Source organism: Anguilla anguilla, chromosome 2 (assembly GCF_013347855.1).
Source record: "Anguilla anguilla isolate fAngAng1 chromosome 2, fAngAng1.pri, whole genome shotgun sequence".
NCBI classification, from domain to species: domain Eukaryota; kingdom Metazoa; phylum Chordata; class Actinopteri; order Anguilliformes; family Anguillidae; genus Anguilla; species Anguilla anguilla.
The window spans coordinates 57962611-57987087 of NC_049202.1; the positions used below are offsets into that span (position 1 = coordinate 57962611).

The 24477-nt window shown below is 49.2% G+C and overlaps 1 protein-coding gene across 2 annotated transcripts in view; it reads right to left on the reverse strand.

Annotated features, from left to right (window-relative positions):
* Positions 1–24477, reverse strand: part of LOC118220703 (bromodomain-containing protein 4-like) — a 61076-nt gene that overhangs the window by 32583 nt on the left and 4016 nt on the right. Inside the window, exon 2 of one of the 2 annotated variants that reach the window (XM_035404815.1) lies at positions 11600–11792. Coding sequence is in view for 1 of the 2 variants with exons in the window: in XM_035404812.1 (XP_035260703.1) it covers positions 1695–1795 (101 nt within the window). In the remaining variant the exon portion in view is untranslated. Of the gene's footprint in view, positions 1–1694; positions 2579–11599; positions 11793–24477 lie in introns of those variants that run through there. The other variant, XM_035404812.1, reaches the window with a different exon arrangement.

Sequence of the window (24477 nt, forward strand, 5' to 3'; positions counted from 1 at the left end):
ACACAAAACACACGCATGCACGCACACACACACACACACACACACACACACACGCAAGCACAACACACGCACATGCACGCAGTTTTACACACACACTCTGGGGGAGAGGGGCACTGATGAGTAATGGTGGGGCTTGAGGATGATTGACCTGGAACTGCAAAGCCACAGGCAGGAAGCCTGACAGAAAACAGAATAAATGAAAACTGGAAGCACCATCAGAGGCAACAGCCACTTCACACCACACACACTCTGCTTCTCTCTCTTTCTCTCTCTCTCTCACACACACACCACACACACTCTGCTTCTCTCTCACACAAGCACAGTCACACGCAGCCATTTTAACATGTTACACAACACTTCCTGCTGAGCGCAAACACACACATGCGCACACAGACGCCAACACGATTCTTGCACAACTCTCCCTGTCTCACAGACACACTCACTCTCAGATTCAACCCTGTGGTTGTGTGTGTGTGTTTGTGTGTGTGCGTGTGTGCATGAGAGGGGGGAGGAGAAGGTTAGTACAGCCTGCCTTTGTAATTTAAAACAGAGGCAGTGTCTAATGTTCTATGTTTTTAAGCCAGCAGATAATTCACAGCCCAAACAGCAGATTGTTTTTGGCAGTGGAGGTCCCTGGGGCCTGCAGCCGGAGCCAGGCGGTGGGAGTACACAGAGGCCCAGCAAAGAGAGGACCCACGTGGGCTCGACCCGACAGAGAGGGGCCCGGACCAAGCCCAGGGCTAATGCTGCAGGGCTAGTACAACACTGCCCTGCTCCTGAGGGGAACACACACAGAGAGCACCCACTGTACCTTTCACCCCTCACACACACACAAGCACACAACCATTTACAAAAACATGCACACACACACACACACACACACACACACAAGCACACACATCTACACAAACATGCACACGTGCGCATGCACACACACATACACACACGCTTCCACACAAGCACACACACAGTTATAAAGTCTTTCTCAGAAATGGAGCATTTCTCCAAAACTTCCTTTCTGCTACAACAAATGAGGCCCTCCCTCCACCCCACCCCCTTTCCCCCTCTCCCCAACTCCCCTGCTGTGAGAGAGAGAAAGGGGGGGGGGAGAGAGAGAGAGAGACAGAGCGAAAGGGAGAGAGAGATTCCACCCTATCTTAAGGGTAGCAGAGCAAACAATGCAGCCATTAAAAACACAAATAGCCACAGAGTTCACACTGTTCCAATCAAGGCCTTTTTCTTTTTTTTTTTTTGTTCTAACCGCTGCTACAAAGAACAGACCAGGAAGTGTTGCAAGCCGCCGGGAGTTGTGGATGAGGTTTGTGCGTGTGTGTGTGTGTGTGTGTGTGTGTGTGTGTGTGTGTGCGCGTAGTGGATGGGGGTGGGGGGGGGGCGGGGAGGAGTGTTTCAAATGCTGGCACCCATCTATGAAAACAATTCGCTGGAATACAGGTTAGACGAGTTGACTTTCACTTCCCAAAACTGCTGGTACGCCGGCCTGCTGGGTCTCCAGGAGACGGGCCGCACGAGCGGAGCACGGAAACGGCGACGGAGCGAACAAACGCCAGTAAAAAAACTCTGCAAGAGCCCGCCGCACAAGCCCCGCTCATTCATTCCCCTCTGGCCTCCGACCCGCACGCGCAGCTACACACTACCACACCACAAACACCGGAGGAGCCAGCCGGCCTCGTTACCTTTTCACTGCCACCGAGTAATGGGCGATCTTTTCCAGGAGAGCGTCCAGAGTCTGGAAATCCAGCAAATCGTTAGACTTGGAATGCATTCTGTAATCCATTTAAAGGGTTCTTTGTAAAAAAAAAAGAATAAATAAATCCAACCGGGCTGGGGGCGGGGAAGAGAAGGTCTCGGTGTCCCTCTTCCCAAAAACCCCCGGAGGGTCAGAGGCCCGGCTTTCGCGGCTGGCGGTAAATCCACAGAAACACACACGGGACGCGCACGCAACCCTTGCGTCAGCAGGGGAGAGAGGGGGGAAAAAACCGCCCCGCTCTCCTGTCCCAAGCGCCCGAGAGAGGAGAGGGGAAAGCCGGAGAAGATTCGGGAGGGGGGGGGGGGGGGGGGGGGGGTGGATCAGGAGGGGCCAGCTGCCGCTGTAGCCGGCCAGGCCAGCGCTCCCCTCTCCATACCGGCCGAGCCCCCTCCCCCACACGCTCGCAGGCTTACCGCCGTCCCGAACCCGGCGCCGCCGCGGCCCCACGAGCGCCCATCCCGCGCACACACACAGAGAGAGAGAGAGAGAGAGAGAGAGGAAGAGGGGGAGGGAGGGACGCTGGGGTCTTCCGTTTAAAGGGTCCGGAAAGGGAGTTCTCCTTCAGCTCTTTCTTTCTTTCTTTCTTTCTTTCTTTCCGTCTCGCTGGCGCTCTCTCTCTCCGTTTCTCTCTCACACTCTCACACACGCAAGCTCGAGGCAGACCAGGCGGCTTTCTCTCCACACTGAAAATGGCTCTCTCCCTTTCTCTCTCTCTCTCTCTCTCTCTTCCACTTCCTCATTGAGGATACTTTAAACCAGTACGATCCCTCCCACTCTCTCTCTCTCTCTCACTCTCTCGTGCTCTCTCTCTCTTCCCCTCACGCTCCGCCCTTCCTTTTTTTCTTTTCCCATCAATAGCTAGAGGCCAGTCTCTCTCTCGCGCTCTCTCTCTCTCACACACACACACCTTCCCCCAACCCCTCAGTCCTTTGGAGTGCCTGCTCTGTTCCGTCCCCCCGTCCCCCACACACACACAGGCTGGTGGACTCCTGGCCCTCCCCACCCCCACACCAATGAAGCTCTGACTTATCTGCTCTTACCCCCAACCCCCCACCCCCCTCCTTCCTCCCCGCCTGCTTGTGTCACATTCACACATGTCTAGACTGAACTGCTGCAGAAACAAAAGCGAGAGAGAGGGGAATATGGAGGGAGAGAGAGAAAAAGAGAGAAAGAGGAGAGAGAGGGAGAGAGAAAGCAAGAGAGGGGAGAGGGAAAGCAGGATAGAGAGGGGGAGAGAGAGATGGAGGGAGGACAGGAAGACAGAAGGGAAAGCACTGGCAGGAAGAGAGAGAGAGGATGAGGATGGGAGCGAGCCAGGGAGGAAGCACAGACAGGGGTGGTACAGCTTGTGGAGACAGGCGCCGCATACGTGGATACTACCAGGGGGGTCCCACCGGCCCGGGGGCGGGGGTCCGAAACGAGCCGGATCCCACGCCACCGCCTCACAAACCCAGCCGGCCCGGGCCGGACAAACCCCAACCCCAACAGCGCCTTACGCCCACCGCAGTTCACCACCCGCAGCAGGGCCACTCCACTCCACCAGGGGGCAGTGGAGGAGTTTCCCCCGTTCCAACAAGCATCCACAAAAGAGCACAAAGGATTCCTGTCAGAAGACGCAAAACCCTCCCTGGAATATGATGAGCTCACGCGATGGTAATACTGAACAAAAAAATAAGTTGAGCAGGCTACATTGATTTCAGTTACAATCAACTAAGTGCCACGTAGGCAGATCGCTAGCTAGCCAGCTGCTCAGATTCACTAATCTATAGACTACATTACCATTTAACTACATTGAAACAGTAACCATGAGATATTGACCCTTCTGAACAAGTTAAAGATTGGTGGATTTGTTAAACACATGCTTTGCCAACTTATGACTATGTGCTACCAATCTAAAGTAATTCGCTAACCAGCAATGAAACTAGCATGAAACGAGTAATATTTAGAATGAAACGAGTAATATTTACCTTTAAATTAGCATTGTGATTTTTTCAAAAGTCAAACGTTTGGTTTTGTTTTTTTACAGTTGGGTGAGACATTTGGTGTCCCCACCGTTACTAACTGACTAGTGGCTACCCGTTGAATGAATACTGTTAGACAGATTATTCGGGGCTGTTTTTTTTTGTTTTTAAAATACAATGACTTTTCGTTTGCCAATTTGGGAGGCTAAGACTTTGGTGGACAATCGTCATCAATGATTAACACATGCTGAATCATCCGGGGGAAAAAAAAATGCATCTGCAGAAAAGCGCTGATAGCTACGCTAGGAAGGAAATAGCTTCTCAGACACATCAGTCGGCCTCTCAAACTCGCGCAAGGCCTGGATGTCAGAGGCAACACAGCCCTGTCATTACATCAGGCCACGTCCGAAACCAAACCTTACACGCCGTCAGACAACTCAGGGATCCACAGCAGCCAGCCGCCAATGCCAACGTCCCCGCGACCCACAGCCTACGGTTCAGTTCAACGTTACAATTTGAGCAAAGCGCAGTCACGTGACTGCAGCATGCGAAAAACAAACAGTCCAACGCACAAGAGCGGTGGTAAAATCCCTTTTCGTGCGGCGTTATTTAAAACTGAAAATCATTATCAGTGCAAAGAGAGAGCACCCTGTGTCTGCTGGGGTTTGATCCTGGCTGGCTGGCCCAGTGAGCAGCCCAGTGTTTCGTGAGCTATTCAACGGACAGCACCACCCCTGAGCAGCGGGACACGCTGGATCCACTTCCTGTCTCGAGACACCGCTCCTGCACCCCGGAGGCCTGTCTCCTTCTATTTTCATCTCTCTCTCTCTCTCTTTTCTCTCTCCTATCTCTTTGCCCCTCCCTCTCTCTTTTTCTCAGTCTTTCTCGCACGATCACAAACTCACACATGCTTGCTCTCTCACGCTCTCAAATGCACACACTTGCACTCAGGCTCACACATACTTGCTCTCTCACGCTCACAAACGCGCGCGCACACACACACACACACACTCCTTTTCCCGGACCGCCCACACACAAGGGCAGCGAGTCTCTCTTCACTGAACAGGCGTACTTGCGCGCTGAGTAATCGGCAGTTCAGAGGAAGAGATTACTCTGTAAATGAGTCATTCAGTCCTGTGAGTGATCGATGTGGGTATGTAGGTTAGACGTACAGGGAAGGGAGAAGGACTGTGAATGCAACATAACAAAAATATACCATCTGTGGGAATATATTTCACACTAACACAGAATATACCTTCTGTGGGTATATATTTCATACTAACACTGAACATAACATCTGTGGGTATATTTCACACTAACAGACAATATACCATATGTGGGAATATATTTCACACTAACACAGAATATACTTTTTGTGGGTATATATTTCATACTAACCCTGAACATAACATCTGTGGGTATATTTCACACTAACACAGAATATACCCTCTGTGGGAATAAATCGTACACTAACACAGAATATACCATCTGTGAGTATATATTTCACACTAACACAAAATACAGCATCTGTGGGAATATATTTCACACCAACACACAATATACCATCGGTAGGTATGTACTGTGTGTGTTGAGTGCTTTTCATGTATGTAGTGTGTGTGTTGAGTGCTTTTCGTGCATTTAGCATGTGCGTGTTCAGTACTTTTCGTGCATGTAGCGTGTACACGTACTGAGCAAGTTCGTCCTGTGTGGTGCACAGCTGTACCAGCGGCTGGTTCAGGCTGCACAGACTCATTCATCTCCTATCTAACGGGGCCTGCTGCTAACACACACTTCACACGAGCACGCCCGAGTGTGTGTGAGAGAGAGAGAGAGAGAGAGAGCGTGTGCTCTTACTGTTAATCAGCCACACGCTAATCTCTCCCCTTTACTTCTCTCCATGTTACTATTGCGCCCCCATTAGGCCAAGAGGATGAGGGACACGTATACACACGCACACACACGCACACACACACTCTCAGACACACACACACACATACACACACACAGACACACACACGCACACACACACTCTCAGACACACACACAGACACACACACGCACACACTCTCAGACACACACACATACACACACACAGACACACACGCACGCACGCACACTCTCAGACACACACACACACACACACACACAGACACACTCTCAGACACACACACATACATACACACACGCAGACACACACAGACACACACACGCACACACACACTCTCAGACACACACACAGACACACACACGCACACACTCTCAGACACACACACATACACACACACACACGCGCGCGCGCGTGCGCACTCTCAGACACACACACACACACACACAGGGTCTCGTCAGACGCATGTTTACTCTTCTCTTCCCCACCTTTGAGCTCAAACAGCCCACAGCTCCAGCGCAGCAGCAGCACAGGGTGAGAAGCCCAGCCCTGCCCCGTGTGCACGTTCACACCGCGGGGGCACTGCACCTGTAAGGTAAATGCTGCAGGCTCCACTCGCAGGCAGGACCCTGCCGCTGAGCCCTGCAGTAAGGCACTTAGCCAGCATGGCCTCAGTACACATCCAGCTGTATAAAAGCACTACGTAAGAAGCGCCAAAGCCTTGTAAACTGCTCTGGATAAGAGTGCCCGCTAAAGGTAACGCAATATGCACTGGGCACCTGCACTACACACACATACACACACACGAACAAACAAACACGCACGCCACATCACACATATACGCTCCCCCATTCACACACACGCTCACAACATTACTGCAAATAATGCCCTTCAGATTAGGCAAATGGTGAGGGTAACACAGGATTAGCGTCATGCTGTGTCACAAATCAGAGCATGCAGGTACCCAATATGCAATATCCCCAAAACTTAACTGCGCCTATGGATCAGCAACTCACAGGAGGTCTGTCAGCCTCCTGTAACACTGACTGTCACATTACACCTTCCTGCTGTCTCCTGTAACACTGACTGTCACATTACACCTTCCTGCTGTCTCCTGTAACACTGACAGACATTACACCTTCCTGCTGTCTCCTGTAACACTGACAGACATTACACCTTCCTGCTGTCTCCTGTAACACTGACAGACATTACACCTTCCTGCTGTCTCCTGTAACACTGACAGACATTACACCTTCCTGCTGTCTCCTGTAACACTGACAGTCACATTACACCTTCCTGCTGTCTCCTGTAACACTGACAGTCACATTACACCTTCCTGCTGTCTCCTGTAACACTGACAGTCACATTACACCTTCCTGCTGTCTCCGGTAACACTGACAGTCACATTACACCTTCCTGCTGTCTCCTGTAACACTGACAGTCACATTACACCTTCCTGCTGTCTCCTGTAACACTGACAGACATTACACCTTCCTGCTGTCTCCTGTAACACTGACAGACATTACACCTTCCTGCTGTCTCCGGTAACACTGACAGTCACATTACACCTTCCTGCTGTCTCCTGTAACACTGACAGACATTACACCTTCCTGCTGTCTCCTGTAACACTGACTGTCACATTACACCTTCCTGCTGTCTCCTGTAACACTGACTGTCACATTACACCTTCCTGCTGTCTCCTGTAACACTGACAGACATTACACCTTCCTGCTGTCTCCTGTAACACTGACAGACATTACACCTTCCTGCTGTCTCCTGTAACACTGACAGTCACATTACACCTTCCTGCTGTCTCCTGTAGCACTGACAGACATTACACCTTCCTGCTGTCTCCTGTAACACTGACAGTCACATTACACCTTCCTGCTGTCTCCTGTAGCACTGACAGACATTACACCTTCCTGCTGTCTCCTGTAACACTGACAGTCACATTCCACCTTCCTGCTGTCTCCTGTAGCACTGACTGTCACATTACACCTTCCTGCTGTCTCCTGTAACACTGACAGTCACATTACACCTTCCTGCTGTCTCCTGTAACACTGACAGACATTACACCTTCCTGCTGTCTCCTGTAACACTGACAGACATTACACCTTCCTGCTGTCTCCTGTAACACTGACAGACATTACACCTCCCTGCTGTCTCCTGTAACACTGACAGACATTACACCTTCCTGCTGTCTCCTGTAACACTGACTGTCACATTACACCTTCCTGCTGTCTCCTGTAACACTGACAGACATTACACCTCCCTGCTGTCTCCTGTAACACTGACAGACATTACACCTTCCTGCTGTCTCCTGTAACACTGACAGACATTACACCTTCCTGCTGTCTCCTGTAACACTGACTGTCACATTACACCTTCCTGCTGTCTCCTGTAACACTGACTGTCACATTACACCTTCCTGCTGTCTCCTGTAACACTGACTGACATTACACCTTCCTGCTGTCTCCTGTAACACTGACAGACATTACACCTTCCTGCTGTCTCCTGTAACACTGACAGACATTACACCTTCCTGCTGTCTCCTGTAACACTGACTGTCACATTACACCTTCCTGCTGTCTCCTGTAACACTGACAGTCACATTCCACCTTCCTGCTGTCTCCTGTAACACTGACAGTCACATTCCACCTTCCTGCTGTCTCCTGTAGCACTGACTGTCACATTACACCTTCCTGCTGTCTCCTGTAACACTGACAGTCACATTACACCTTCCTGCTGTCTCCTGTAACACTGACAGACATTACACCTTCCTGCTGTCTCCTGTAACACTGACAGACATTACACCTCCCTGCTGTCTCCTGTAACACTGACAGACATTACACCTTCCTGCTGTCTCCTGTAACACTGACTGTCACATTACACCTTCCTGCTGTCTCCTGTAACACTGACAGACATTACACCTCCCTGCTGTCTCCTGTAACACTGACAGACATTACACCTTCCTGCTGTCTCCTGTAACACTGACAGACATTACACCTTCCTGCTGTCTCCTGTAACACTGACTGTCACATTACACCTTCCTGCTGTCTCCTGTAACACTGACTGTCACATTACACCTTCCTGCTGTCTCCTGTAACACTGACTGACATTACACCTTCCTGCTGTCTCCTGTAACACTGACAGACATTACACCTTCCTGCTGTCTCCTGTAACACTGACAGACATTACACCTTCCTGCTGTCTCCTGTAACACTGACTGTCACATTACACCTTCCTGCTGTCTCCTGTAACACTGACAGTCACATTCCACCTTCCTGCTGTCTCCTGTAACACTGACTGTCACATTACACCTTCCTGCTGTCTCCTGTAACACTGACTGTCACATTCCACCTTCCTGCTGTCTCCTGTAACACTGACTGTCACATTACACCTTCCTGCTGTCTCCTGTAACACTGACTGTCACATTACACCTTCCTGCTGTCTCCTGTAACACTGACAGACATTACACCTTCCTGCTGTCTCCTGTAACACTGACAGACATTACACCTTCCTGCTGTCTCCTGTAACACTGACAGTCACATTACACCTTCCTGCTGTCTCCTGTAACACTGACAGTCCGGTCTAAGGCTCAGGAGAGACTGCAGTTGGTGTCTGAACTGAGCCACAAGCACAGCCAAAAAGGATTCTTTGAACAAGGACAAACGGCACAATAAATTAAGCTCAAACCTCAGACCCCAAAAGAGTGACAACACGCTTTGTGATTCACAGAAGCAATGTTGAGAAACAAAAAAAACAAAACACTCTGCTAACTAATTTCTGACGGTAAGGACCGTCCGGGTTAATCATTAGCGGTACGAGTCGAGTTCGGCTACTTCACAACGCAATTCATTCAAGCTCACTTCACACCCTCTTCTCTATGCAAACAGTGTCCATTTATTCATCACCGTGGTGACGGGGGCTTGCAGCGAATCAGAGGCCGGTAAGAGAGCGGCTCAGAGGGATTTTTACATCCATTGCAGGCAGTCAAAGGGCTGACCCACGCCGTGACTTACGACTCATGCATCACCAAAACCAACAGCAACACAACTACAGCACACTCAGCTGATACTTCCACTCACAGCAGCAAGTGAGCTATCCCTTGTGACTCACATATAAGTTCACTTACAAATGCATACACACACACACACACACACACACACACACGCGCGCGCGCGCTTATACACGTGCACCTCTCATTCAACTCCAGCTGCACAAACTACACATGACGGCCATAGCACTAAGGTTCAAAAAGGACAGAAATCTGTGTGTGTGTGTATGTGCGTGTCACTGTTTGTCTGCATGTGCGCGTGTATGAGTGTGCGTGTCACTGTGTGCGCGTGTGTATGCGCACGTGTATGAGTGTGTGTGTGTGTGTGTGTGTCCACCCCCGGTACTCCATCCTCAGCTGTGGCCACTGGGTCACCAGCCCCCGCCCTGTATGGCACCGTGACCCCCGCCCCCCAGCCCCCCTTCAGGGGAGGACAGAATGAGAGGAGAGGTGATAAATCTACCCAAGAAGCCCCATAATTACCCCCACACCCACCCCCCCTCCTGCACAGCACACAGACACACCCCCCCCCCTCACCCCACCCCCCACGCGCATACCTCAGGGACACAAAACAGCAGCTGCCGGAGGGACAAAGCACAGCCCGCAGTCTGCAGCCGCTTCACTGTGGGGGAGGGACACGGAAACAGCTCCCCCATTAATCACCAGCAAGTGCGTGCGTGTGTATGTGTCACTGTGTGTGTGACTGTGTGTGTGTGTGTGTGTGTGTCACTGTGTGTGTGACTGTGTGTGTGTGTGTATCACTGTGTGTGTGTCACAGTGTGTGTATGTGTGACTGTGTGTGTGTGTGTATCACTGTGTGTGTGTCACAGTGTGTGTATGTGTGACTGTGTGTGTGTGTGTATCACTGTGTGTGTGTCACAGTGTGTGTATGTGTGACTGTGTGTGTGTGTGTATCACTGTGTGTGTGTCACAGTGTGTGTATGTGTCACTGTGTGTGTGACTGTGTGTGTGTGTGTGTGTATGTGTCACTGTGTGTGTATGTGTGAGTGTGTGAGAGAGAGTATGCATGTGTGTCACTGTGTGTGTGACTGTGTGTGTGTGTGTATCACTGTGTGTGTGTCACAGTGTGTGTATGTGTGAGTGTGCATGTGTGAGTGTGTGTGTGTGTGTGTGTGTGTGTGAGAGAGAGTGTGCATGTGTGAGCGTGTGTGTCACTGTGTGTGTGTGTATCACTGTGTGTGTATGTGTGAGAGTGTGCATGTGTGAGTGTGTTTGTGAGAGAGAGTGTGCATGTGTGAGCATGTGTGTCACTGTGTGTGTGTATCACTACTGTGTGTGTGTCACAGTGTGTGTATGTGTGAGAGTGCGCATGTGTGAGCGTGTGTGTCACTGTGTGTGTGCATGTGTACAGGTTAGAGGGAGGATCACCTTTAGAAGTCCCCCCCCCCCCCCCCCCCGAAATCCAACAGTTACCCATCCCCCACTTCTACCAGAGCAGGAGGAACTGAGACAGAGGTGTGTGTGTGTGTGTGTGTGTGTGTGTGTGTGTGTTCATGAAGGGAACAGAGGCATTGAGGAAGACTGCGGTGATGATAGTGATGATGATGCAAACCACAGCAGTCTTAATGGCACAGGAGTAAAATCAATTCAAAAGCCAAATCCCATCCAATTCACTTCTTCACATTTCTGACCAGGCCTGCCTCCTAACAACCAGGAAGCAGAGAGAGAGAGAGAGAGAGAGAGGGAAAGAGAGAGATTGGCAGTGTGAGAGAGAGAGAGAGGGAGAAAGAGAGACATGGACAGTGTGACAGACGGAGATAGACAGAGAGAGAAAGAGAGAGATGGGCAGTGTGAGAGACGGGCAGTGTGAGAGACGAAGAAAGAGAGAGATGGCCACACAGAGAGAGGGAGAAAGAGAGAGATGGGCAGTGAGAGAGACGGAGAGAGAGAGGGAGGGATAATAGTACCGTGTACTTGCTGGATGCCTGGCGGAGAGTCTAAGCTGCTGTGGGTGACGTGCCTCAGAGACCACACATCTTCAACGTCAGCCAATCACAGCCCACCCAGGCGGCAGTCGTCCAATCACAGCCCACAAATGCAGAAGATCCGGCCAATCGTAGCCCGAGGACACGGCAGAGAGTGGGGGGAGGGGAATCGCACCTGGGAGGAGGAAGAAAGAGGGAGAGGAAGAGGAGGAGTCCATTAGCCTGAAAGGTCAAGCAGCTGAAGTACTACACATTGGGGGAAATACAGAGCAGCGTCTGCTGACTCTCAGGCTCTAGGACTCAAAATGCAGAACAGCACCCATCTCTCCTGTAAAAACCAGTCAAGCTAAAATCCATTTGTGAAAATAAACCTTGTAATAACTTTTCAAAAATTGCCTGAAAAAAATATCCCCTTAATTATGATAATAATAGTGATAATAATGATCTTATAATAATAATTTTAATGATGTCAGGTTAATGCACTAATGCAGTCAGGCCTTGCATGTTCAGTTTCCCCGATTAAGCAAAGTCACTTTCTTATTAGGCTATTACTGAACATTTGGTTTAAAAATAAACATCACACTCTTATATAAGGTATACCTGGTAGTGTGTTTGTATGTGCGTGTGTGTGTACTGGAACAAGGCGGTTGCTGTGGTAACTGGGAGGAGCACACCGGAGGCCTATCAGTCACCGTGACCCACACTCACAGATTACACCAGAGAAAACCCAAAAACGTCTGCTCCAACAACCTCTCCTCCCCCTCTCTGCCTTCCCCTCTTTCTCTCTCTCCCTCTCCCTCCCCCTCTCCCTCTCCCTCTCCCTCTTGCTCCCCCTCCCTCTCTCCCTCATTCCAGGAACTAGGAAGGTTGTCTCCACAATTTGGCATGGGATGTGGTTTCCAAGGCAACAGCACCAACACATGAATATAAAGAAGCAATTTTTGTAAGGCGAGTAGAAAACATAAATGCCCTCTGCAGAAGGGTGGAGATTGCGCAATCATTGCGCACACAAAAAAAAGTAAGACTGAGTACAAGTGGGGGAGGGGGGGAGAGAACAGCTCAGCGATGCACTATAACACAGAAATATTCTGCGTGTGTGTGGGGGGTGTGTGTGTGGTGTGCGTGTGTGTGTGTGTATAAACCAGGAGAAACCAATGTCATCTATCTTAACTCATGGGAAGTAAATAAATAAATAAATACACGAACACACCCTTCCTCCCTTACATTGAACGCGGTCGCTCTCACTTCCCTGTGGGCGCCAAACTTCTCACGCTACCTGGCTCTGTGTTCCTTTGGTGGTGAGCCGCCACCGCCGCAGTCGCACGACCCCCCGCGTGCCATGTGACCAGGGTAAAGACTCGGGGAAGTCCAAACGCATTTGGCCAATGTCTGAAGGAGCAGCGGACCCAAACGGGCAAGTTTATGTGGAAGACTCCGCCCATCGGCCAGGGATGGGGTCACCCCAGCAGTAATTACACTACAACACAGCACCGAGTGTAGGGCTGCAGATGCTGAGCATTGTTTTTAATGGACTAGACCAAATCAGTCAAATAATCTTTCTTTAAAATCAGGGCTGCCCAAGCCCACTCCTGGAGATCTATCATGCAGTAGGGTTTCACTCCAACCCTAATAAAGCACACCTCGTTCAACAGCCAGAGCAGGGCTGCCCAACCCTGTTCCTGGAGATCTACCATCCTGCAGGTTTTCACTCCAACCCTAACAAAGCACACCTCGTTCAACAGCTAGAGCAGGGCTGCCCAACCCTGTTCCTGGAGATCTAACGTCCTGTAGGTTTTCACTCCAACCCTAACAAAGCACACCTCGTTCAACAGCTAGAGCAGGGCTGCCCAACCCTGTTCCTGGAGATCTAACGTCCTGTAGGTTTTCACTCCAACCCTAACAAAGCACACCTCAATACAACTAGAGATTTCACTGAACTGCTCATTCATAGAATCAGGTGTGACACATTATAGTTGAACTGAGAAGCTACAGGATGGTAGATCTCCAGGAGCAGGGTTGGGTGGCCCTGTTTAAAATCATTCAGCCTATTGTCAAATACTCAGCAGTTTACTGACACTGAGGCGGAACTCAACAATACTCCGACAGTCACTGCGGTCTCACGCAACATAAAGACTAGCTTTCGCTATGAATAAAGTTCTACTCAACGCCCATCAGCAGCTATTCAAATAATCCCCCTGAAGCCATCGGCAGTGCTCTTTCATCGCCGGACACTTTGGGGAAACAATCAGGATCTAAACGTACCGGAGCGATTAATCGCTGCATCAAAACTTGAATCGATTATCATTCGATCATAGAATCAATTAATGCCGGATGCACTCCACACAACCCCCCCCCCCAAAAAAAATAATTTCACAACAGTCCCACAAATGGCATCATTGCATATGTACTTTCTATACTGTCCATAGTAATGTTTCCAAAAGAGTAACATAAGAACTACACAGTAGTACATACTGTTTCTGTAATTATGCCCTGTTCCACTGACAGTAAGGGTCATCCTACATATTTCTTAAGCAAAATCAAAGCCCATTATTGATTATTTTGAGGTATGAAAGTTGTTGTGCTTCTCTCTTCAAATCCTAAAATGCCGACTTTTAGCTTTCATTTCACACCAATCTGATATGGCACTGCAACTTTACAATCTGGGTCATCGCATCTTATTCTGTGTAGGATTTCCCATTTATGACAAAAAATAGCACACATTTAATTCATATTGACAACTCTCATATGGCTGACTATGTGGAATACCCTGTGCTGAAAGATTTAAGAATGAGCTACGAGGGTGCAATAACCTGCTCAACAGCAAAACATTATGCAGGGTGACGCTGGTGAAGAAATAACACAGGAATTTAACCTTCTGAACCTTCTGTGGTTTTTTCCCCCCAATTCTAAGTCAGTGTTCTAGAACACCATTGCTTTTAATCGCCAATCGCGACTGTGACATCAGCATCAGAATGTTCAGTTCACAACATTCTAATTGCTTATTATGTGATCTCACACCTTAAAAGGTGAAATGAAAGGCAAAGTTATCTAGCCTATACACACCCGTGGTACAATACAGGGCCTAGTAACTGAAATCACGGTCCCTGAGGAGTAGGAACTGCAGGTGTGAAGACAGTCTGGCGAATCAGTGGCACAAATTGTTCAGTTAATTACCTGGGAGAAAATAAAACCAGGGACAGATTTGGTGTTGTAAAGCACAAAACCGGAAAAACAGCCAAAAAAACGTCCGTGGGGGTATTGTGTGTGTGTGTGTGTGTGTGTGTGTGTGAGTGAGTGAGAGAGAGAAAAAGAGAGAGAGAGAGAAGAGACTGCTTCAGCCATCCAGGGCTATGTAGCTTGCTGACCAGTTGCACAAAATTTCCACAATCTAGCTGGGCCATGCCTCCACCATCTCCACTGGCAGACAGAACAGGCAAAATACACCAGGTAACAGGTGTAAGTGCATGTGGGGGACGACCACACAGTTACTGGTTTTTTTTTTTTGAGCGGCATCCCTGCACGTTTTCCATGCTGGCGTGAACAAAGCGGGAACAGCCGACGGATCAGGTAGGCAGAACTGGGCTCGCACCCACCCGCCAGCTGGCTGTCCCGTCTCCCCCAGCACCCGCCAGCTGCTCCTCGTACCCCCGGCCCTCTGACCTGCCCCCACGTCCTCTGATGGAGGAACAGCTTTATGCGTATATTCAACTCTTTCAAGAGCAAAGAGTCAGTGTTCTAGAACTCCACTGCTTTCAGTCACCAGTAGCCATTGTGACATCAGCATTAGAATGTTCAGTTAAGAAAATGGTCTGCAAATGACTAAATTAGAAAGCGCAAGATCCACCCAGCTACACTGTTCTTCTACTGTAAATAAATAATCAACAGAGAACATGCAAATTAACTGAAACCTCCCTTACCTACTAAATACACACAATGATGCCATACATCTGTGACAGAGCTATTAGAAAATTTCTAAAATTCCAGATACTGTTGGAAACTCTGACTTAATGGTGACAGCTTCCTGCTTGCTTCTACTGGTCTGTTTAATGGAGAAGTGGGCGGGGTCAGGAGACAGCCCTCCCGTTTCATGTGGAAACCACAGACTGCAGGGGCCAAGGGTGAAGTTATAACCCTGTCAGACGTTACGCAGTCAGCATTTAGCAAATAAATAACGCCGTGGTGGCTGTTTTCCAGCTGATAGCAAAGCTAACGGACAAACAAGAGCGGCAAGAAGTCAAACATGCTACCGAAACTGAAGAAGCCGCGACAAACAAGGCTGCTAATGATTCACCTCTGAGAGGATGAAACGGAGACGTAGTCATTAACGTAGAGTCACCCAGGTAGTGCGGCGCCTCTGTTTTAACACACAGCTTCAGTTTCCTGGACAAATGCCTTTTTGCAAAATTTGAAAATATCGCCGTCACATCAGGTTTTTTTAAACCAACTAAACCACAAATCTTCATCGTAAAGCTCAGATATCCACGACTGTAGAGAGCTCAACGCTGCCCATATTTGGGCATACGTGGGGGTGCTTCCTGTCTGCTTTAGCCAACCCAAAAAGGGTACACCTGGGCCCGGACCTGTCTCTCAACTCACCTCCTGAGGGGAAATGCAACATCCGTCAAAACCTTCAGTTCTTCCATCAGACAGAAGCAACCGGCTAATGAAGACGTTAGAGTAACTGGGAGAGCCGCAAAGCCCCTGGAGAGCCGCGCCCATTTCTGCAGGACACGTGAACTTAACCAGAACAAACGGACGCCACACAGAGACCCCAGCAGAGCGCGTCTACACTGCAGTCTACACATGCAGCGCTGTTAACAGAGGAGACAGACCCTGCTCGTGCGTACAGGGGGAATTTAAAAAGTCTCGTGAAAGACATTTTGCCACATCTCACTGACCCAGAGTAAATTTCCACAGGACACTGCTGTAGCAGAAACATTTTCACACCTTAAACCCATATGATTGACAGGAGTCTTCAGTAAACTCTCAAAATGGCTGCTATTCCCATTTCGTGAGGCGGCAAAATGATTGCTTTCTGCCTTTTCAAGTTGCTCACCTGCCACCTAGTGGATCTGGATGAAGTGCCTGAACCAGCCACACATTGGGTGATTTTTATGGCATGCAAGGAACTACAAAGCTAAGGCCTCTGCTGCTGATCGGCCCATGAGCCTGTATTAACGGCCATGCACTTCATATGAAAAGGGCAAACGGAGAGAAGACCATTCTACAAGAAACCAAAGAAATACAGTTCCCAGAATTCATTTGGAACTTTGTTCTTCCTTCAAATCCACAGTCACATGGTTCATTAGTTTCCATATTGCTTTAATGACAGTTCTGAAGTCATGTGAGGTCCAAGGTTTCCCAATCAATTTAGTCATAATAATTATAACAATAACATTATTATTACTATTATTATTATTACTCTGTCACAAGACAATCAACCTTTTAAACATGCATCCATTTCTGAACCAGCCTGTTAACAGAGCCTAAATTTCATAATAAAATACCGAGCCCTACTCCAACAATCTGCTGTTTCTGAGCTCACCACTCGCCTGCGCAAGGCTGAAGATACTCAGTGCCTCTGCTCATTGGCACAAGGTGAACTACAGCGGAGCTTTAACGATGCTGTAAAATAAACGTGCCGTTAGCCTGGGCAAACCCACTGCCGCTCAAAGCTAGCCTAGCTGCACTGCACATGTTCTCCAGCATCGCTACGCTACGCTACGAGCGCAGAGGAGACGCGCTAATCCAGGGTGACTTGCACAGCTCTTGCATTTATACGACTGGATATTTCACTGAAGCTATTCAAGTACCTGACTCACGGGTACCACGGCACTGTCCTACCAGAGTGCAGACCAGAAGCAGACAAGGCTTCATTCACCCTTCCACTACAGACAGGCCCTGGGGGACAGGGCTCCACAGCGCCCCCTTTTTGAGAACCGCCTGCCCCTGAAAGGTGACGCACGCCAACAGGAAAGGTTATTCAGTAGTACACAGAAACCGACTAACTGGGATGGATCAGTGGGCTTCTCAGTATTAGGGGTACATGTGCTCTGGGGGGGGGGGGGGGGGGGGGGGGGTGTAGGGGGTGTAAGAGTACAGCCCCACGTGACCTCTGACGGTCCACCGGAGACCAGTAGCCATCGGTCCGAAACAGCACGCCTGGTTCGCAGCGTTCCTCCCTCCTTCAGTCTGTCGTCCGTTCAGCCAGGTTTACCGCTGGCCATCGAGAGGACCCGCCTCTTTCGCCGCTACGCGCATGACTTTTGGGAGAGCGCCATCCTCCAGCCGGGAGGAAGTGGCGGGTAAAAGAAGGAACCCTTCCGTCATCACCACCTGCCGCGTCCGTGCCCCGCCCACCACGTTAGTTTAACCCCCGAGAGATAACCCCCGGCCCGCAGCTTTCTCTCCAAGCCTAGCCCCTCCCCCTACCCAACGCCCGCGCCGCACGGGTCAGGTTACAGGGGAAACTTCTGGAATCTCTTTTTCAGCACGAGCGCAGCGTGTCCCACGCTCCGTTTATCTGCAGGGAGGGGCCGGAACATTCCAGCAGCGCCCTGCCTGCGAGTCGCCCAGGTCAGGGGTCAGAGGTCGGCTCGGTTCAAGTTGGGGAAAGTCGGGGTGGGGGTGGGTGAGGCCTCAAGAAGGTGGGGGGGAAAAAAAAATAAAACATAGCTTAAAGAGACATTTCACTTTCTGGATTTTTTTCTAAATATTATTTCCATTTTAGGGTATGTTTTTGACTGGCTCAGAAAGCTCTTGAAGACCTGCCAGCTTTACTGAGGCTGGTATCAGGGCATTCAGGATTTGTGGCGTAAACCAACAAAACAAACAAACAAACAAACAAATAAACAAATAAATAAATAATTTTAATGAACTCTTATCTAAAAAAAAGCAGTCTGTACAGCACTGTTACGCTGCCAGATGCCGCCCCCTACCCACCCAAAAAAACCAACGTGATAAACAAACAGAAAGTGACCTATCTCTTTAAATAAATCTGGACTCTGGAGGTAAAAGGAGGGCTCGGACCAGCCCTGTTTACCCCTGCCCTGCCTTCAGGTGCTCATGGCGGGAAGCGGGCGGGGCCCACCCTGCTGAGGTTTGTTTGATCACCCGCCATCGGCGCGGGTGCACCTGGCAGCCAGGAGGACCGTGATGCACTCCACCCGAGCCTGGGTCACCGCCCTGTGCCCCCATACCCCCCCATCCCCCCCCCCCCCCCCAACCCAGCCCGACGGGCATCGCAGGGCTCGGCGGGATTCCCGTGATTCACGGCACACCGGCGCTGGGCGGCGACTGCCCGAGTGACTGCGCATGGAGCGCAAACCCTGACTGACAGCGCACCAAATTAAGAGCTCAGGACTCGCACAAACCCTAAGCGGCTCACCACATGCCAAGTGTGCGCGCGCGTTATGACATCACAGGTGCAGAATGAAGGCCCAGAGGACGAGCAGAAAAAGAGCGTGCAGGGAGGCAAAAAGGTTAGCTGCGAAATACAGCAATCCAAACCCACTGACGTGCTTCACGGCTGGGCACCCAGGTCTACAGTACGGCCACAGCACAAAATTACACCACTGAAATCCATGCTGAAAATGTGCAATTAAGATTTTTTACTTAACTGCAAACAACACAGAAAAAAGATAGCTGCTTTATGTTTCTGTGAGTCGAGAGGTGAAACAGCAAACTACAACACTGCCCAAAGCCAGAGAGAAATTACGCCACTGATAAGACCGCCGAGCATTCCTTCCCGAGTCTGCATTCCAGGTCCGACCGTGCAAAGCGTCCCACAACTGACATCACAGAATTCCTGCCTGGACCAGCCCCGCGTCAGCTGCTCCCAGAATTCTGCTCCCCAGCTCAGCTGTTCCGTCTACAGTGACCAACCTGTTCCCACTGACCATTGACTCCCAACCCACAAGCGTCTACATTACAGTAAAACAACTACATAACCCCTTACACACACAGCACCTACAGCCTCTCCATCACAATAACACCACTGACTACATAACCCCTTACACACACAGCACCTACAGCCTCTCCATCACAATAACACCACTGACTACATAACCCCTTACACACACAGCACCTACAGCCTCTCCATCACAATAACACCACTACATAACCCTTACACACACAGCACCTACAGCCTCTCCATCACAATAACACCACTGACTACATAACCCCTTACACACACAGCACCTACAGCCTCTCCATCACAATAACACCACTGACTACATAACCCCTTACACACACAGCACCTACAGCCTCTCCATCACAATAACACCACTGACTACATAACCCCTTACACACACAGCACCTACAGCCTCTCCATCACAATAACACCACTACATAACCCCTTACACACACAGCACCTACAGCCTCTCCATCACAATAACACCACTGACTACATAACCCCTTACACACACAGCACCTACAGCCTCTCCATCACAATAACACCACTGACTACATGACCCCTTACACACACAGCACCTACAGCCTCTCCATCACAAAAACACCACTGACTACATAACCCTTACACACACAGCACCTACAGCCTCTCCATCACAATAACACCACTACATAACCCTTACACACACAGCCCCTACAGCCTCTCCATCACAATAACACCACTACATAACCCTTACACACACAGCACCTACAGCCTCTCCATCACAATAACACCACTGACTACATAACCCCTTACACACACAGCACCTACAGCCTCTCCATCACAATAACACCACTGACTACATAACCCCTTACACACAGCACCTACAGCCTCTCCATCACAATAACACCACTGACTACATAACCCCTTACACACACAGCACCTACAGCCTCTCCATCACAATAACACCACTACATAACCCCTTACACACACAGCACCTACAGCCTCTCCATCACAATAACACCACTGACTACATAACCCCTTACACACAGCACCTACAGCCTCTCCATCACAATAACACCACTGACTACATAACCCCTTACACACAGCACCTACAGCCTCTCCATCACAATAACACCACTGACTACATAACCCCTTACACACACAGCACCTACAGCCTCTCCATCACAATAACAACACTGACTACATAACCCCTTACACACACAGCACCTACAGCCTCTCCATCACAATAACACCACTGACTACATAACCCCTTACACACACAGCACCTACAGCCTCTCCATCACAATAACACCACTACATAACCCCTTACACACAGCACCTACAGCCTCTCCATCACAATAACACCACTGACTACATAACCCCTTACACACACAGCACCTACAGCCTCTCCATCACAATAACACCACTGACTACATAACCCCTTACACACACAGCACCTACAGCCTCTCCATCACAATAACACCACTGACTACATAACCCCTTACACACACAGCACCTACAGCCTCTCCATCACAATAACACCACTACATAACCCCTTACACACACAGCACCTACAGCCTCTCCATCACAATAACACCACTACATAACCCCTTACACACACAGCACCTACAGCCTCTCCATCACAATAACACCACTGACTACATAACCCCTTACACACACACACAGCACCTACAGCCTCTCCATCACAATAACACCACTACATAACCCCTTACACACAGCACCTACAGCCTCTCCATCACAATAACACCACTGACTAAATAACCCCTTACACACACAGCACCTACAGCCTCTCCATCACAATAACACCACTACATAACCCCTTACACACACAGCACCTACAGCCTCTCCATCACAATAACACCACTGACTACATAACCCCTTACACACACAGCACCTACAGCCTCTCCATCACAATAACACCACTACATAACCCCTTACACACACAGCACCTACAGCCTCTCCATCACAATAACACCACTACATAACCCCTTACACACACAGCACCTACAGCCTCTCCATCACAATAACACCACTGACTACATAACCCCTTACACACACACACAGCACCTACAGCCTCTCCATCACAATAACACCACTACATAACCTCTTACACACACAGCACCTACAGCCTCTCCATCACAATAACACCACTGACTACATAACCCCTTACACACACAGCACCTACAGTCTCTCCATCACAATAACACCACTGACTACATAACCCCTTACACACACAGCACCTACAGCCTCTCCATCACAATAACACCACTGACTACATAACCCCCTACACACACAGCACCTACAGACTCTCCATCACAATAACACCACTGACTACATAACCCCTTACACACACAGCACCTACAGCCTCTCCATCACAATAACACCACTGACTACATAACCCCCTACACACACAGCACCTACAGCCTCTCCATCACAATAACACCACTGACTACATAACCCCTTACACACACAGCACCTACAGCCTCTCCATCACAACAACACCACTGACTACATAACCCCTTACACACACAGCACCTACAGCCTCTCCATCACAAAAACACCACTGACTACATAACCCCTTACACACACAGCACCTACAGCCTCTCCATCACAATAACACCACTGACTACATAACCCCTTACACACACAGCACCTACAGCCTCTCCATCACAATAACACCACTGACTACATAACCCCTTACACACACAGCACCTACAGTCTCTCCATCACAATAACACCACTGACTACATAACCCCTTACACACACAGCACCTACAGCCTCTCCATCACAATAACACCACTGACTACATAACCCCTTACACACACAGCACCTACAGCCTCTCCATCACAATAACACCACTACATAACCCCTTACACACAGCACCTACAGCCTCTCCATCACAATAACACCACTGACTACATAACCCCTTACACACACAGCACCTACAGCCTCTCCATCAAAATAACACCACTGACTACATAACCCCTTACACACACAGCACCTACAGCCTCTCCATCACAATAACACCACTGACTACATAACCCCTTACACACACAGCACCTACAGCCTCTCCATCACAATAACACCACTGACTACATAACCCCTTACACACACAGCACCTACAGCCTCTCCATCACAATAACACCACTACATAACCCCTTACACACACAGCACCTACAGCCTCTCCATCACAATAACACCACTACATAACCCCTTACACACACAGCACCTACAGCCTCTCCATCACAATAACACCACTGACTACATAACCCCTTACACACACAGCACCTACAGCCTCTCCATCACAATAACACCACTGACTACATAACCCCTTACACACACAGCCCCTACAGCCTCTCCATCACAATAACACCACTACATAACCCTTACACACACAGCACCTACAGCCTCTCCATCACAATAACACCACTGACTACATAACCCCTTACACACACAGCACCTACAGCCTCTCCATCACAATAACACCACTACATAACCCTTACACACACAGCACCTACAGCCTCTCCATCACAATAACACCACTGACTACATAACCCATTACACACACAGCACCTACAGCCTCTCCATCACAATAACACCACTGACTACATAACCCCTTACACACACAGCACCTACAGCCTCTCCATCACAATAACACCACTACATAACCCTTACACACACAGCACCTACAGCCTCTCCATCACAATAACACCACTGACTACATAACCCCTTACACACACAGCACCTACAGCCTCTCCATCACAATAACACCACTACATAACCCCTTACACACACGCACCTACAGCCTCTCCATCACAATAACACCACTGACTACATAACCCCTTACACACACAGCACCTACAGCCTCTCCATCACAATAACACCACTGACTACATAACCCCTTACACACACAGCACCTACAGCCTCTCCATCACAATAACACCACTACATAACCCCTTACACACAGCACCTACAGCCTATCCATCACAATAACACCACTACATAACCCCTTACACACACAGCACCTACAGCCTCTCCATCACAATAACACCACTGACTACATAACCCCTTACACACACAGCACCTACAGCCTCTCCATCACAATAACACCACTACATAACCCCTTACACACACAGCACCTACAGCAGGGGTTTCCAACCTTTTCTGATCCAGAACACCCCACCCACTCAAAGGCATCCAGGCACCCCCATTATAAGTTAATAAGGGTTATATTTTTTTTAATGCTTTCCCATTTTTTATATTTTCCTAAATCTACATATAGTCACCGCACATGCCTGACCGGGGACCTTCCACAGTACCTTAAAGGACCCCAGGGGTCCAGGGACAAGGTGACATGCTTCTCTAAGCTCTGATCAGTGACCTTATTCAGGGATCTACAGGGCTCCCATTTTAGGAGCACTTTCTCCTGAAAACTGATGAGTGCTAACTGGAAAAATTAATTTAGGAGCACAAGCACCAATGAACTGGAATGCATTAGTGCACTCCCAAATTTTCCAACCTAGCAGCACATTTACTCAATGGAAAAAAAATTTGTGTACAGTCCTGCTTATCTGCATTTTGTCAATGTTTTCCATCCGATTTGCATTATAAATGTAAAAACGGATACAGGTTATTGTGGTCTCTTTATAACAAAGTTTAATTTAAGGTACTTCAACTGTTGATTTAAATTTATACTAGTTAAACTACCTCAAACTGTAACCTGCCCAGCCCATTTTATCGTTTGCTCTGATAAATCCCTCAATACATTTGTTACCATTCATTCCATCATAACTATACACCACGCCAGCCTGCAGAAAAGCACAGGATGGGTTCCTCCTGAGATTTCTTCCCACTGGGGATTTTTTCACCTCAATTCCAGGCTTTCTGTGGGGTTCAAGCCTGTTTTTTGTCCAATTTTCTTTTCTGCTTCCACTTCAAAGCCCCTTTA